At 36.6% G+C, this 12,704-nt stretch overlaps 1 protein-coding gene across 1 annotated transcript; it reads left to right on the top strand.

Annotated features, from left to right (window-relative positions):
* The first annotated feature begins 313 nt into the window (after window positions 1–313).
* LOC136825212 (galactosylceramide sulfotransferase-like) lies at window positions 314–7,445 on the top strand. Its single transcript, XM_067081237.1, has 4 exons — window positions 314–504; window positions 1,371–1,539; window positions 4,305–4,394; window positions 5,391–7,445. The coding sequence occupies exons 1-4, from the start codon at window positions 314–316 to the stop codon at window positions 6,120–6,122; spliced, it is 1,182 nt and encodes a 393-aa protein (XP_066937338.1). The 3' UTR covers window positions 6,123–7,445.
* The last annotated feature ends 5,259 nt before the right edge of the window (window positions 7,446–12,704 follow it).

The raw sequence follows: 12,704 nt of genomic DNA, 5'->3' as shown, positions 1-12,704 counted from the left end.
TGGGAAGGATAATCTGTCCTTATGAGTGACCAGCTTAATTATATTTTAATTTGGTCCAAATGTGGATTCCAGACATTTTTTTTAGCCAGGGGCAAGGTTGAGTAAGGGGGAGGGGGGGTCTTTGGCGGCGGCATATAATCTGTGAGGGATTTGTATTTCTGAATTGATATCGCTATATTAAGTAATCATAAAATTATTGTGATAAATTACACTAATATTTTTACCAATGTTGAGCAGTTTTCTATAACAAAATAAAAAATGGGCCGCTGGAACGGGAACCCTTTTGTTACTCCAAACTGTTTCATGTAACACCATGTTAGTTCGTGTAACTCGATACCACTTCAGTGATTTAAAATCTTTCTTCAGGAGAGACGGCCATTCTACTGAAATCGACGCGCTCAAGGTCAAGTCTAGAGAGCCTAAGGAGTGCCAAGCGCGCAAGACCGTCTACTTCTTGAAGACCCACAAGTGCGCTTCCACCACTGTGCAGAGGATCTTCCTAAGGTGCGTAACGTCCACCCGTTAGTGTTAAGCTCTGCTTAAGTATCTTATGTGATCTAAGTCTACACAAATATTTTGTACTTGACTGTTGCATGCAAAAAATCTGCCTAGCAAGCTCGAATAGAACACAGCGCTGCAAAGAGTAATGAAACAAAAATGTTTGCCATTACATGCAATCACTGTTCACCATGAGGATGCATGAGTTATGGGTGCTGTAAATCAAACAGGTCTTCTTGATTATTGTTGTCTGGAGGACCTCATTGTCTTGGAAAGAAGATCGATTCTACGATTGGAATGCCAATCGGATTCGAAGCCTTTAGAAGGCTTTTGTCTTTCTGTTGTTTTTCCTGACTTATAACCTTTCATTCCTTCGTTGGTCGATTTCCGATCTCTTTCCTGCCTTCGTTTCGTTGATTTCTTCGGGCCTGGGATAACTGAGGACATTTGGTTTCCCTTTTGCATTTAACAGCAGATTACAGAACTTAAAATGGGAACAGGTTAAGCATCTACGGTACCTAATTTCGCTGAAATGTTTCAGTGAAAAAGTTTGGGTACCTCATTTGATGGTATTTATTTGGCACCTAGCTTCAACTATAGACCCAATTTCACCAAAATCTAAGTACCCAAAAAGCCTTGGTTTGACCAGCATATTTGGAATCTTGTTTCAATCAGAGACCTGGATTCAGTGAAAAAACGTAATAAATAGTTTCAGTTCATGAGACTTAGTTTCAATGAAGGACTGAAACCTGATTTAACTTCAAGAAACCTAGTTTCAGTGAAAGAGAACTGGTGCTTTAGTTAACCTCGAAAATATCATAGTTTCAGTGAAGGAATTGGTATTAATATAACTCACTCGATACAATTCACAGGTACGGGTGGTACCACGGCCTCAGTTTCGTCTTACCCGTGGATAGGAATTACCTAGGGAGTCCCTTCTTGTTTAACCCGAGTTACGTGGCGCCTTTCGTCGCCTCTCCGGACAACCGGTATGACATGTTCGTACTTCATGCACGCCTCAACCCCGCAGAAGTAAAAAAGGTAAATTATGGAACTAATTATTCATTTATGAACTATACTCCTACGCTCTTTCCACTATCAGTGAAAGGTACTATTCATTATATTATTTTATTAATAACTGACTTATATAATTTCTATTCAATTAATCATTTTCCCTTATACTCGTTTTCCCTTTGGAAAGACGGGGCGGAGTTCGCTACAGGTGTTTAAATTCCGCTTCTCACCAAGAATTTTGGGATGAGTTATATACTAGGTCCTTTCAGATCACAGAACATGTTTTGGAATGAGGGTACTTGCCCATGCTCTATTCCGCCCAGGTAGCGACCCACTACAGTCGATTGAGTATCAGGTACATAATTCACTACTAAGTCCAACCAAAGCACAACAGATTTTTGAGGAAACAAGAGTAAAATTATATTTTTAGCTTCTATTTCGTAATTACTGCTAAGTTTATAATTTGGTTAACTGTTTACTTAAGTAACTACTTTTTTCACATTTACTTATACACTCAGTGAGCTGTTAGTTTATCTATCAACTCTTTACTTGCCTCACATGCGCCTGGCTTTTAATTAAGCTCCTTTATTTTCCTCGAATATGTTTGCTGTAATTAAGTCTCAGATTTAATTTAACTAAGGAATTTATTCCCTATCTATATTTAACTCTATTTCTCTTACGTAAAATTGTATGGTTTCAAGATTTTACTATTCATTGATTTGGGTGAAATGTATGGATGGTGATTAAAGAGAATTTTTTTATATAAACTTTACACGCTACATTAACAAATTGCATTTCCAGTGCCCATAGCCACGGCAGCTGTAACATAAATTCACCTAGCCAGTCAATCTCTATAAAAACCTGCCATCAACTGGCGAATATATTTACGTATCTCTAAAACGCCTGACATTACCTCATAATCATATCTCTAAAACGTCTGACATTTCTTGATACATATTCAAGTAATATACATTCACATGTGTTTCCCGCTAAATGTTCTCGCCGCATTCGCAAATGCTGCGACGACGACATTATCATACGTCTATCATAACACTGAGTGACGGACGTTGGCAAGATTTTCCCAGCTAATTAGTGAAATGATTTCCTTTTAGTGAGTTTGAATTGGGTGGGATAATCTGTCCTTATGAGTGACAAGCTTAATTATGTTGAAAATATATGAACTGAATTTTTTTCGCCTTTATTTTATTATCTTTATCATATTTTAAAAATGAAACTTTTTTTCATGTCAGGTCTGTTTGCCCTACTTTCTGAGTAAAACTTTCTTTGAACAGATTTTTAGCTCTGTTTGCATTACTTTTACAAGTAAAACTCGGCCTTTTCAGAAACTGTATGCTCTTTGCCCCATTTCTTATAAGGAAATCCTGGACTTTAAAAAAATAAATGTGATCTTTGTTTACCCAATTAGTCAAAATAATCTGTCTTTAAGAGCTCAGTCTGTCCTATTTTCTCTACGTAGAATGCAGTATTTTTTGGAAAAACAAAAGTTCAATTTGTCCTGTGGTTTATAAGTATAACGAATTACTTTACAAAGCTATAAACACTGTTTGTTTTACTTTTTTGAAGTAAAAGTCAGTCTTTTGAAAACTAAATTCTGTCATATGTTTTACATGTGAAACGCAGTCATTTAAAAACTGTAAGCTCTGTTAGCCAGTGTTTTTATGGGAGAAATTCAGTTTCATACAAAACTTTTCGCTCTGTCATATTCTTCACAGGTAAAACTAGTCCTTAAAAAATGTAAGCTCTGTTTGCTCTATTTGCATAAGTAAATTAGGTCTACTAAAAACTATAATCAATATTGGTCATATTTTTTAGAAGTAAAAGCCCATTTTGAACAAAAAAAAATGCAAGCTCTTTTAAGCTACTTTCTATAAGTAAAACCAAGTCTTTTAGAAAGCTGCAATCTCTGTTTGCCATGTATGAAAGTAAATTCCAGTGATTTGAGAATTGCAAAGTCTATTTCCACCTCAGGGTTTTATTTTATTTTATTTATTTTTTTTTTTTTTTGCAGAAAGTTAAACATAACCAGACAAAAGTGATACAAATGGGGGGAATGAAATCAAGAGTGTGTAAGGGAATTCCAAAGTTTGGAAGTGGAAGGAAAGAAAGTTACTTAATCGTGTTTTTCGAAGAGTATGACTAGTTTTGGAAAAAAAAAGCACAGTGCTCATTTCGAATAAATTTCATTAATAAATTTCTTACTTGGAAACATATACTTGATTAAAAAATAAAAAAAATATTGCATATCGAAATTAATATGAATAAAGAATCCAACTTGATTAAAGATTTATTAGGAATAAAATACGGCAAGGGATTTGATTAAAGTCCTTGATTTGAACAAAGTCCTTATTCTAAATAAAGTTCAGATTATGAACAAAGAATTCAATTAGCATAAAGACTTTTATATTAAAATCGCTTAATCACAAGCATAAATTTTTCCGTGGTACTTGTTCTGAATCACGTTCTTTGATTTATGTGATGACTTTAAATTGTTCAGGAAGAGCGCTTCGTTTCGTAAAGGTACCTAATGCCGGTGATGATCTTAGTTGATGCATCCGATGAAGTGGACCTGGGTGACCTGTTCGGGGTAGAATGTCGAGAGGAAGGAAAAGGATTAGAAGGCGTGATGAAGTGAGGAGGATTTGGAGGAGAAGGCTTTGGCAGAGGAAGATGCTTTTGATAGAAAGAATTGGAGGCGCATCAAGGCAACTCACCCTTTAGCTTAAGGATGAAGCAGGGGCAGAAGAATAACTTTTGTCCTTTCTTGGCAACAGGTAATGAAAGAAGGGGCAACTTGGGTGACCATCTTGCGAGAACCAGCTTCTCTTTTCGAGTCCCTCTGGAACTACTTCGACATGCATCAGGTAGATTTATAATGTACGCAATTATCATCAGTTATTGTTATTTATGCAGGTGCAAACTTTATAATTATTATTATTATTATTATTATTATTATTATTATTATATGCATAAAATTTATAATTATTATTATTATTATTATTATTATTATTATTATTATTATTATTATTATTATTATTATTATTATTATTATTTATGAAAGATAAATCTGAAACTGAGCATGTCAGTAAAGTCACTGTTATAATTGTTATGATACTCACTGCTAAGAATGTGAACACATTAACCATTAAATAACCTCCATAAATCAAACAGCATAGAATGACAATATGCACGGTCACGCACCCGCATCCAGCAGATGGAAAGTACAGAAAAATTCGGAAGATAACAAATACACAATAAAATGAAATAAAAGAGTAAATACATAACAATAAAGAAATAAAGAAATAAATGAACAAATGTTATAAATCATTTAGAGTAATTAAGGCAAAAAGCCGACACGCTACAGTAGCATTAGAGAGTAAGTTGTATCGTTGTCTTAAGCTGCGCTGCTATATAAGCATGAGAATTCTTTTGCCACAATGTGAGTACATTTTAAACAATGCATACTATCCTGTTTTTAGCATATCTAGTCACTTTTAAGTGATCCTCTGAAAGAATAAGAATAATTATCACGTCAAAGTGGATTTAAACAAATTTTAAACTAATATTGTGTGACAAAATTTCTGTTGTAAGTCAGTCGCACACCAAGTGTGAACTATCATTAACGAAGAGAACCTTGCCCACACTAGAAGTAAACATACTGGCAAATTTTGATCATGAAAAATTACGTTTTCTTTGACTACTTAACCACTGTATTGAAATGTTAACGATATCTATCAATCTATTCAGTAAGTCTTCATTTTTGCGTACAACAAAACATAACAAGCATTATATTAGTTGTCAAAACGATGATAAGTCCTCAACCCGTTACGTCTCATAATTGTTTAAATATCCTTTTCCAGTTCTACCGCGTCAATCTGACGTATTTCTCGACAGCCCTCGGCCTTAATGGTGTTAACAGGAGGGGGATTGGCATCGGCCTAAACCAGATGACTTTCGACATGGGGTACAAGATGCCCATAGATATGGAACCCGGGGAACTCCTCCAGTCTTTCCAGGAGAAGGACGACCTCTTCGATCTGGTGATGATCGCCGAGCGATTCGATGAGTCTTTGGTCCTCCTGAAGCACCTGATGTGTTGGTCGACGGAGGATATCGCGTATGTAAAGCTCAATTTCAGGGGAGGGACCACCGATTCTCCGCCCTTACCACTGTGGGTGAAAATGAGACTCAGGAAACTCAATTACCAGGACGCCATGTTGTACGACTACTTCCGCGGGGTGTTCAACCAGAAGGTGAGGGACTTCGGGCGGGAAAAGATGCGTCTCGAAGTCCAAGAACTTAGAGAGGCGAACGCCAGGCTCTTCGACGAATGCTTAGCCGACGAGCTGGAAGAATGGGACTCTGAGACGAACGCCAGATGGGAAAACAGGAATATTGTAGGATGGAAAATAAAAAATAATGCCACGAAATGCAGACTCTTAGTCATGCCCGAAACGACCTTGACAGACGTCGTACGAAGAAGACAGAAGGAGTGGAGAGATAGCGGTTGGAAGCTCGACATGGCTCGGTGGGTGTTGCCTGATGATAATGTAAAGATAAGAGAAAATACGCTGAAGGGTTTCATTCTTTAGTTAATTATTTTTTTCCTCGTTATGTGTTTTCAAGCTGTGAACACTGTTTACAATGAATAAATTGATAAGATGTAATTATATATAATAAATACTGAATTAGATAAGCCTGCTTACTTTGTTAGCTGAAAGGAGTTTCCTACAGGTCTTTTGAAACGAACAACTATTTCTTAAGGGAAAACCTGATATGATCTCAACACTAATTTCCACAGTATCCTTCTGATAGGGCCATAATTACTCAGTTAACAAAGCATTAATTCTCAGATAAGACAATCCTTCAATTAAGGTAATCTGATTGGACCATGACTTCAGTGATCAACGTAACCTTCTGATAAGGCCATTGGTGTCATGTAACCAAACTAACCCTCTGAAAGGATCATCGCAACTCTCCAATTATCATGGTAACCTAACTGTTAAGTAACCCTCCGATAACACCATTAGTTTCCAACTATCAAAGAACGCTGGCAGGACCTTGATTCTCAGTTTATCCAGGTAACCCTCTAATGTGACATGAATTCCAGTTGTCAATCTGGTAAAGGTAACGACACGTTTTTCCATGCACATTTCGCCATTTACTGAGTAAGATATAATGTGCTAACTATTTAAGTGATTATGATTATTTCAACAGCTAAATTATGAACATGATAGGAATTGTTATTTGGTTTTCCTAGTCATCTATTAGTATGGAAAACAGTTTACTTGGAAGGTGCAATCAGCAAAGGTCGGCACTGTGAGCAATGCAGGGCTTGACTTGCATTAGCTTGTCCTGTGGATCCCACCTCCAACCCCAGACTTCCACCCAACAATGCACCCTGCTATGAACGGACATATATCAGCGTCTGCTGGGGTAGAAAAAAATGGAGAGGAGCTAGCAGCCTCATCCCTAAAGTATTGGAAAGAAACAGAAGGCTGTTACCGACATCGACTGCAAGTGGTCGATACTTACTGTCCAGCGTTCGAGTCTCCCAGGAACCAAATCGTTTAACTGTTATAATTCACCCTCGGTGATATTCCCGAAATAGAGTGAACTGGGTGTTAAATGACACTGGAAGCCTATGTTTGTGAATGACAAAATGTCACGGTGTTGTGATAAAAATTCATATGTATATAATATATGTACATTACTATGAACCATACTTGTATTTACTGATAAGATTTGCATTTATCATAAATGTTCAGGAATCCTTGTTTATGTACGTTACCACCCTTTCTTTCCTTCTCTTGAGACTCCTTGCCACTTCTCATTTTCTGTTTACTGCCTCGGCTTTGTGACCAGTCGTCTGAGGGACCTTTAAGTTCTCTCGAGCTGTTCTGTGGCGGTACCATTATTTTGTTCTACATACCTAGGGGCGTTTGTGAAGTATTTACAAATATGATGTATTCATAAGTTAAGAATTCTGTTTTATTTATGTAAGAATTATGTTGTGTTTCGTTAGCGGGACCATGTGTTATTTGCATAATTATATATCTTGAGTATTTCCTCATATTTCATTTATGTTCCTTAGTGTTTTGGTTTAATATTTCCAATTGTCTGTATGTGTTTGTGTAATGACTCCTCACCTACTCCTAGACTATAACTCAGAGGAGATTGTTATAAAATATGGTAGAACTATATAGTAGCTCCGCGGCGGCGACAGCACTATAACTTGACTTTTTCTACAGTTTTTTGGTTGCTAATTATGAATTTACCTTTAATTTTTGGCACTCGAGTGTAATTAACCTGTAATTAACCTCAGAAGTCCATCCAACAATGGGTTTCCATACGCGATCTTCACAAGACTGAGAGCACGGGTACGTCTGTTTCGAACGGTTCATATCCTGTCCGGCAAGTGCAATACCTTGTTAACGTATGGGTACCCAACCCCCCCCGGACCAATACTAAACACGGCGAAGGGACATTCCATTTGGCCGACAACAAACAGATGCACCGCCAGTATCAGAACCCCTAAAAGTGTAGAAAAGACCAGTTGAAAAGGTAAAAACAGGCACGGAGCTAATATATAGAATTACCTTTTACTATTCTTATATTAACGGTTTTGTTTTAGTGTGGGATGATTAATGTAATTAATTTTTCTTTGCTTTTGGTCTTGATGTCAGAAATTAACGTGACTTTGTAAAGTCTTTTTTACTTATGTTCACTTTTGGTTTCCACTTTATTATTTAATTACCTCGTTTAGGAGGAGGTTCGCTGTTAACCATCTTTGGACTCTCCCATCCATTTGTATGTTTTTCTTTTGTTTTCATATTTGCGAGCATGTGTGGGGATGTTCAGCGGTTACTGTGGGGCAGCATGTGTTTTCTTTGATGACGGGGCATCTGAAGGACTTTTAATCTTTGTGCGACCTCCCTACAGAAGGGTTCTTGGACGTCATAGGCATTATTGGCAGTATCCGCAGCTTCTTTGACTCCCGGGAGAAGGAAGAGAGAGAGACTTCGTGTCTTGAGTGCGATGTACCGCTCAGGTGTCTCGGCTCGTCGGTGGTCGTAAGGGATGATCATTTTTTTGTGTGCCATTGCACTGCTTTTGCCTCGCTGTTCCAATGTATCCTTGAGGTCGTCACTCGGCGCTTCAGCAGAGAAGAAGTGTAAGCCACTTTTAATATTTTTATTATCCTCGTGATAAATATTGTTGGTGGACTTTTGCTGACGAACGTCAGCCCAGGAGAGTTTGACCCACCCTATGTGTGTGACCCGTAGGGTTATAGGATTATTTCATCGCTGGTCTGCATCAATATATTGATTTATTGGATATCCAGTCAACATTATTTACGTCTTAGTGATCTGCAGTTATTATGATGAAAGTGTGTATTTTTGGTTTGTTGTTAGGTGTAGAGAATTATTGTATTTAGCTAGGTTTAAGGATTCTTTCTCTCAGTACCCTTTCCCATCGTGCGTTTGTGATAATTTTCGACGTAGTATGTTTGTGTCTTCCTACGTCCTCCTATAGCTTTCTCTCCTCCTGTTGGTACAACTGTTAGCTAGGAGATTGTGTTTATTACTTGTAAGTTGTGTGGTCCTTTCCTTTTCAGGTGATTATGTAATTAAGGTGGTTCCCATTTGTATATAAATATTTTTGTTATTAACGGTTTTATACATAGCATTTATTTTACCCTTCCTGTTCGTGTTTTGAGTTTCATTTTTGCTGTTCTAAGGGCTATCACTCCATTTAATAGGAGTAGATAGTTTTAAGGTGGATCTTTAGAAAGAACCAGTAACAGAGTTCGTTACAATATATATATATATATATATATATATATATATATATATATATATATATCTATATATATATATATATATATCTATATATATATATATATATATATATATATATATATATATATAGAATGTATATAGAATATGTATGTATGTATATTAAATGACAGGAAAAATGCAGAAATCCTAATCGGTCACAGATCTGATATAAGCAATAGACCAATTCCAAAAATTGTAAGATTTGCTTAATAACAGAAAAAGAAACAGAAAACAAAAAATGGCAGCATAGATACTTCTTCAATATATCACTGAGTCCTGTCTCATCAAATTGAAATTTAATATGTAATTATAAATACATGTGGGCGAAACCAGTCGAATTAACCAACGCATTTGGTAACCTGACCAGTACAAGCACAGCACGCGCTGCCGCGTAGATAAAATATTTTAGTTTGCTGCCAATTATGGCAAATCTTCTCGGCTCTGCTTGGATATTCTCTCGCCGAAACATAAATTATGGACTTTGGCGTCGCCGAAAACATAGTTCGCTAAAGATAGATTAAGCTCCTAATTGGAATCTCAGCGGTAAAGAACCTTTCAAATTAGAGAGGCTCGGACTTCTCACCCAAGCCCATTCCGCCATGTTGGAAGATCCGGCCCCGTCAAATAAAATCTGCTTTTTCATGAATACGCTGCAGCCAAGCGTCCTTGTCTACAGCACGAGAAGCAAATTAGATGCCAGTGTTGAACGTCATGTCTTTCGGGTCAAATAATTCACATAGAGAAACAACGAAAAAATAAATTATCTGAAGTCGAATTGGCACGTCGATCGAATATCTGGGCTCACCGTAGCTTATAACTGAAGGCAAAAATGTATGACTTTTTTTTTTCTTTGTACGTCAACTCACTCTCCCTCTATGTTAGTTAGTGCTTATCTGGGAATGTTAGCTATTTATATGCTAATCTCTTCTCTCACCTTCTCTTTCTCCCTCTTTTTCTCAGACTATAAATTTCTTTCTAATAATAAGCTTTGATCTTTCCGTCTCTCTCTCTCTCTCTCTCTCTCTCTCTCTCTCTCTCTCTCTCTCTCTCTCTCTCTCTCTCTCTCTCTATATATATATATATATATATATATATATATATATATATATATATATATATATATATATATATATATATATATATATATATATATATATATATATATATATATATATATATATATATATATTTATTATATATATATATATATAATAAATTTAACACGTGATTCGTTTATCACGTATGTATGTGTATGTGTGTGTGATAACGTTCAAGACTATTATTAGGGAAGATCTTGCCTCACCATGGAACTCCTATTAGATTTGTAATTATTATTATTACTATTCAGAAGATGGCACCTATTCACATGAAACAAGCCCACAAGGACCATCGACTTGAAATTCAAGCTTCCAAAGAATCTGGTGTTCATTTGAAAGAGGTAACAGAAGGAAATACAGAAAGAAGAGATCAGTTATTGGAAAAGAAAACAGTAAATTAATAAAGTAATAAATAAATAGATAAAAATGTAAGTAAATTACAAAATACAATGAGAATTGGTTTAGGGCATTAATATATTGCATCTTATCTTGAACTTTTGAGGTTCCAATTGCACAACAACCTCTGGGAGACTGTTCCACTGTCCAAGGGTGTGAGAAATAAAGGACCTCTTGAACTGAGAAGTTCAACAGCGAGGCACATACAGTATACGGTATATATGGTGCTGCTGTGCAGCAATCCTGGTCGCTCTCGGCAAGAAAAGATGATAAGGGATCAGCTGTGAATGTGAAATATCTCTGTTAAAATACAACTTAAGAAAAACTGACAAACAGGAGACCATCCGTCGATGGCCCAAGTAATAACTGCTAATGTTAGGAAACAGAAGCCTGCCGCCACGAACCACTCTTTCTAGAAGAGAAAAATCTGTGGCAAAGGTAGACATCCACACAGGAGAACAGTATTCTAGTAAACAAAGGACAAATGACCTAATACAGGTTGCAATGGTTTGATCACTGTTATAAATATATTAGTCCTTAAGTCCAATACCTGATTTCTGCGTGGCATTTGCTGACATTGATTACTCATATTTTACTTTTGAGATTTTCTCAAAAGTAAACTATGAGCCAAAAGTTACACCAAGTATAGTTAAAGCTTGAGATTCATTTAGCATTGTCCCATCCAACTGAAGGGGAGGATCCACTGATCAGTAGTGTTTTCGTTTTACTGGAATTCAGCCTCATACCCCACCATGTCATGATTGAGACTAAGGGCAGCTTTATTTCTCATAAATGGAGGTTCTAATGCACCTGAAAGTGTTGCATCTTCGGCACAGTGAGCAATCTTGTTTTCCAGGTCAACAACCATATCACATTTATACACTAAAAATAACAGTGGACCAAGATCATTACCCTGTGGAACTCCATACACAACAGGCCTTGGTGTGTTAAAGAAATCTTGAAGTAACCGTAAAACATATCCACCAACTCCAAAATTCTGAAGTTTACATGTAAGTGCCCTATGATTTAGTAAATCTAAAGCAGCACTAAAATCCATTTGATTTACTCTTCACTCAAAATCCATATCAAGGTTCTCTTGTAAATGGCATGTCAAATCTAAATGAGCATCTCGGGTACCTAACTGCTCACTGTATGCTTATTGACTATCAGCTAACAATCCTTTGGATTCCACTTACCTGTACAGTGGTTTGAAAATAAGTTTTTCCGCAACTTTGGAAAGTACAAGAATAGAAATTGGCCTGTAGTGACTGCAGTCTGCAGATATGCCACTCTTAGAAACATGCAGTGTATTACTAAGCTTGCGCTCATTCGCGAATATACTACGTCAACGTAAAAATCTATATAATCTACTAATCTTGAAAGTCAACACACTAGCAACTATTTAAAAAAAAAAAAAAAAAAGTGGAGAAACCACCAGGATCTTCTCCACCCCAGCTATCAAGATTATCAAGAAATTTTTTAAAATCCCCAGAGGAAAATGCAAATTTTGTAAGAAAAGGTTCAGGAAGACAAGTACCGGGGAGAGGAGCAACCTCAGCTGGTTGCATAGCTTCAAAAGCTCGATGAAGTAGTTCAGCATTTTCCTTAGGGGTACTAACCAATCTACTACCATCCGTTAGTACTGGTGGAATGGAAGACTCAACAAACATGGCGCAATTTTCATGTGAACGATTATGACCCCATGTGTTGAATTTGGTCTGTTTGTCATGGTAAGCTCATCTAAATGTATCATCATTATCCATGAACGAAGTCGATGTTTAGCAAAAGGTTAATGAAGTCTTATCAAATGAATTTGCAGTAAATAAAAGGGTGCTAGAGG

The sequence above is a fragment of the Macrobrachium rosenbergii genome, chromosome 37 (genome assembly GCF_040412425.1).
Source record: "Macrobrachium rosenbergii isolate ZJJX-2024 chromosome 37, ASM4041242v1, whole genome shotgun sequence".
NCBI lineage: Eukaryota > Metazoa > Arthropoda > Malacostraca > Decapoda > Palaemonidae > Macrobrachium > Macrobrachium rosenbergii.
The sequence above is the reverse complement of the archived record's forward strand: the minus strand, read 5'-3'. Positions and strand labels throughout refer to the sequence as shown.

Excerpts from the sequence above, each read along its gene's own strand:
- LOC136825212 (XM_067081237.1), top strand. The coding sequence starts at position 314 with ATGTTAGTTCGTGTAACTCGATACCACTTCAGTGATTTAAAATCTTTC. Across the intron at positions 505-1,370 it reads GTGCAGAGGATCTTCCTAAG|GTACGGGTGGTACCACGGCC; the intron begins GTGCGTAACGTC and ends TACAATTCACAG. Across the intron at positions 4,395-5,390 it reads ACTACTTCGACATGCATCAG|TTCTACCGCGTCAATCTGAC; the intron begins GTAGATTTATAA and ends ATCCTTTTCCAG.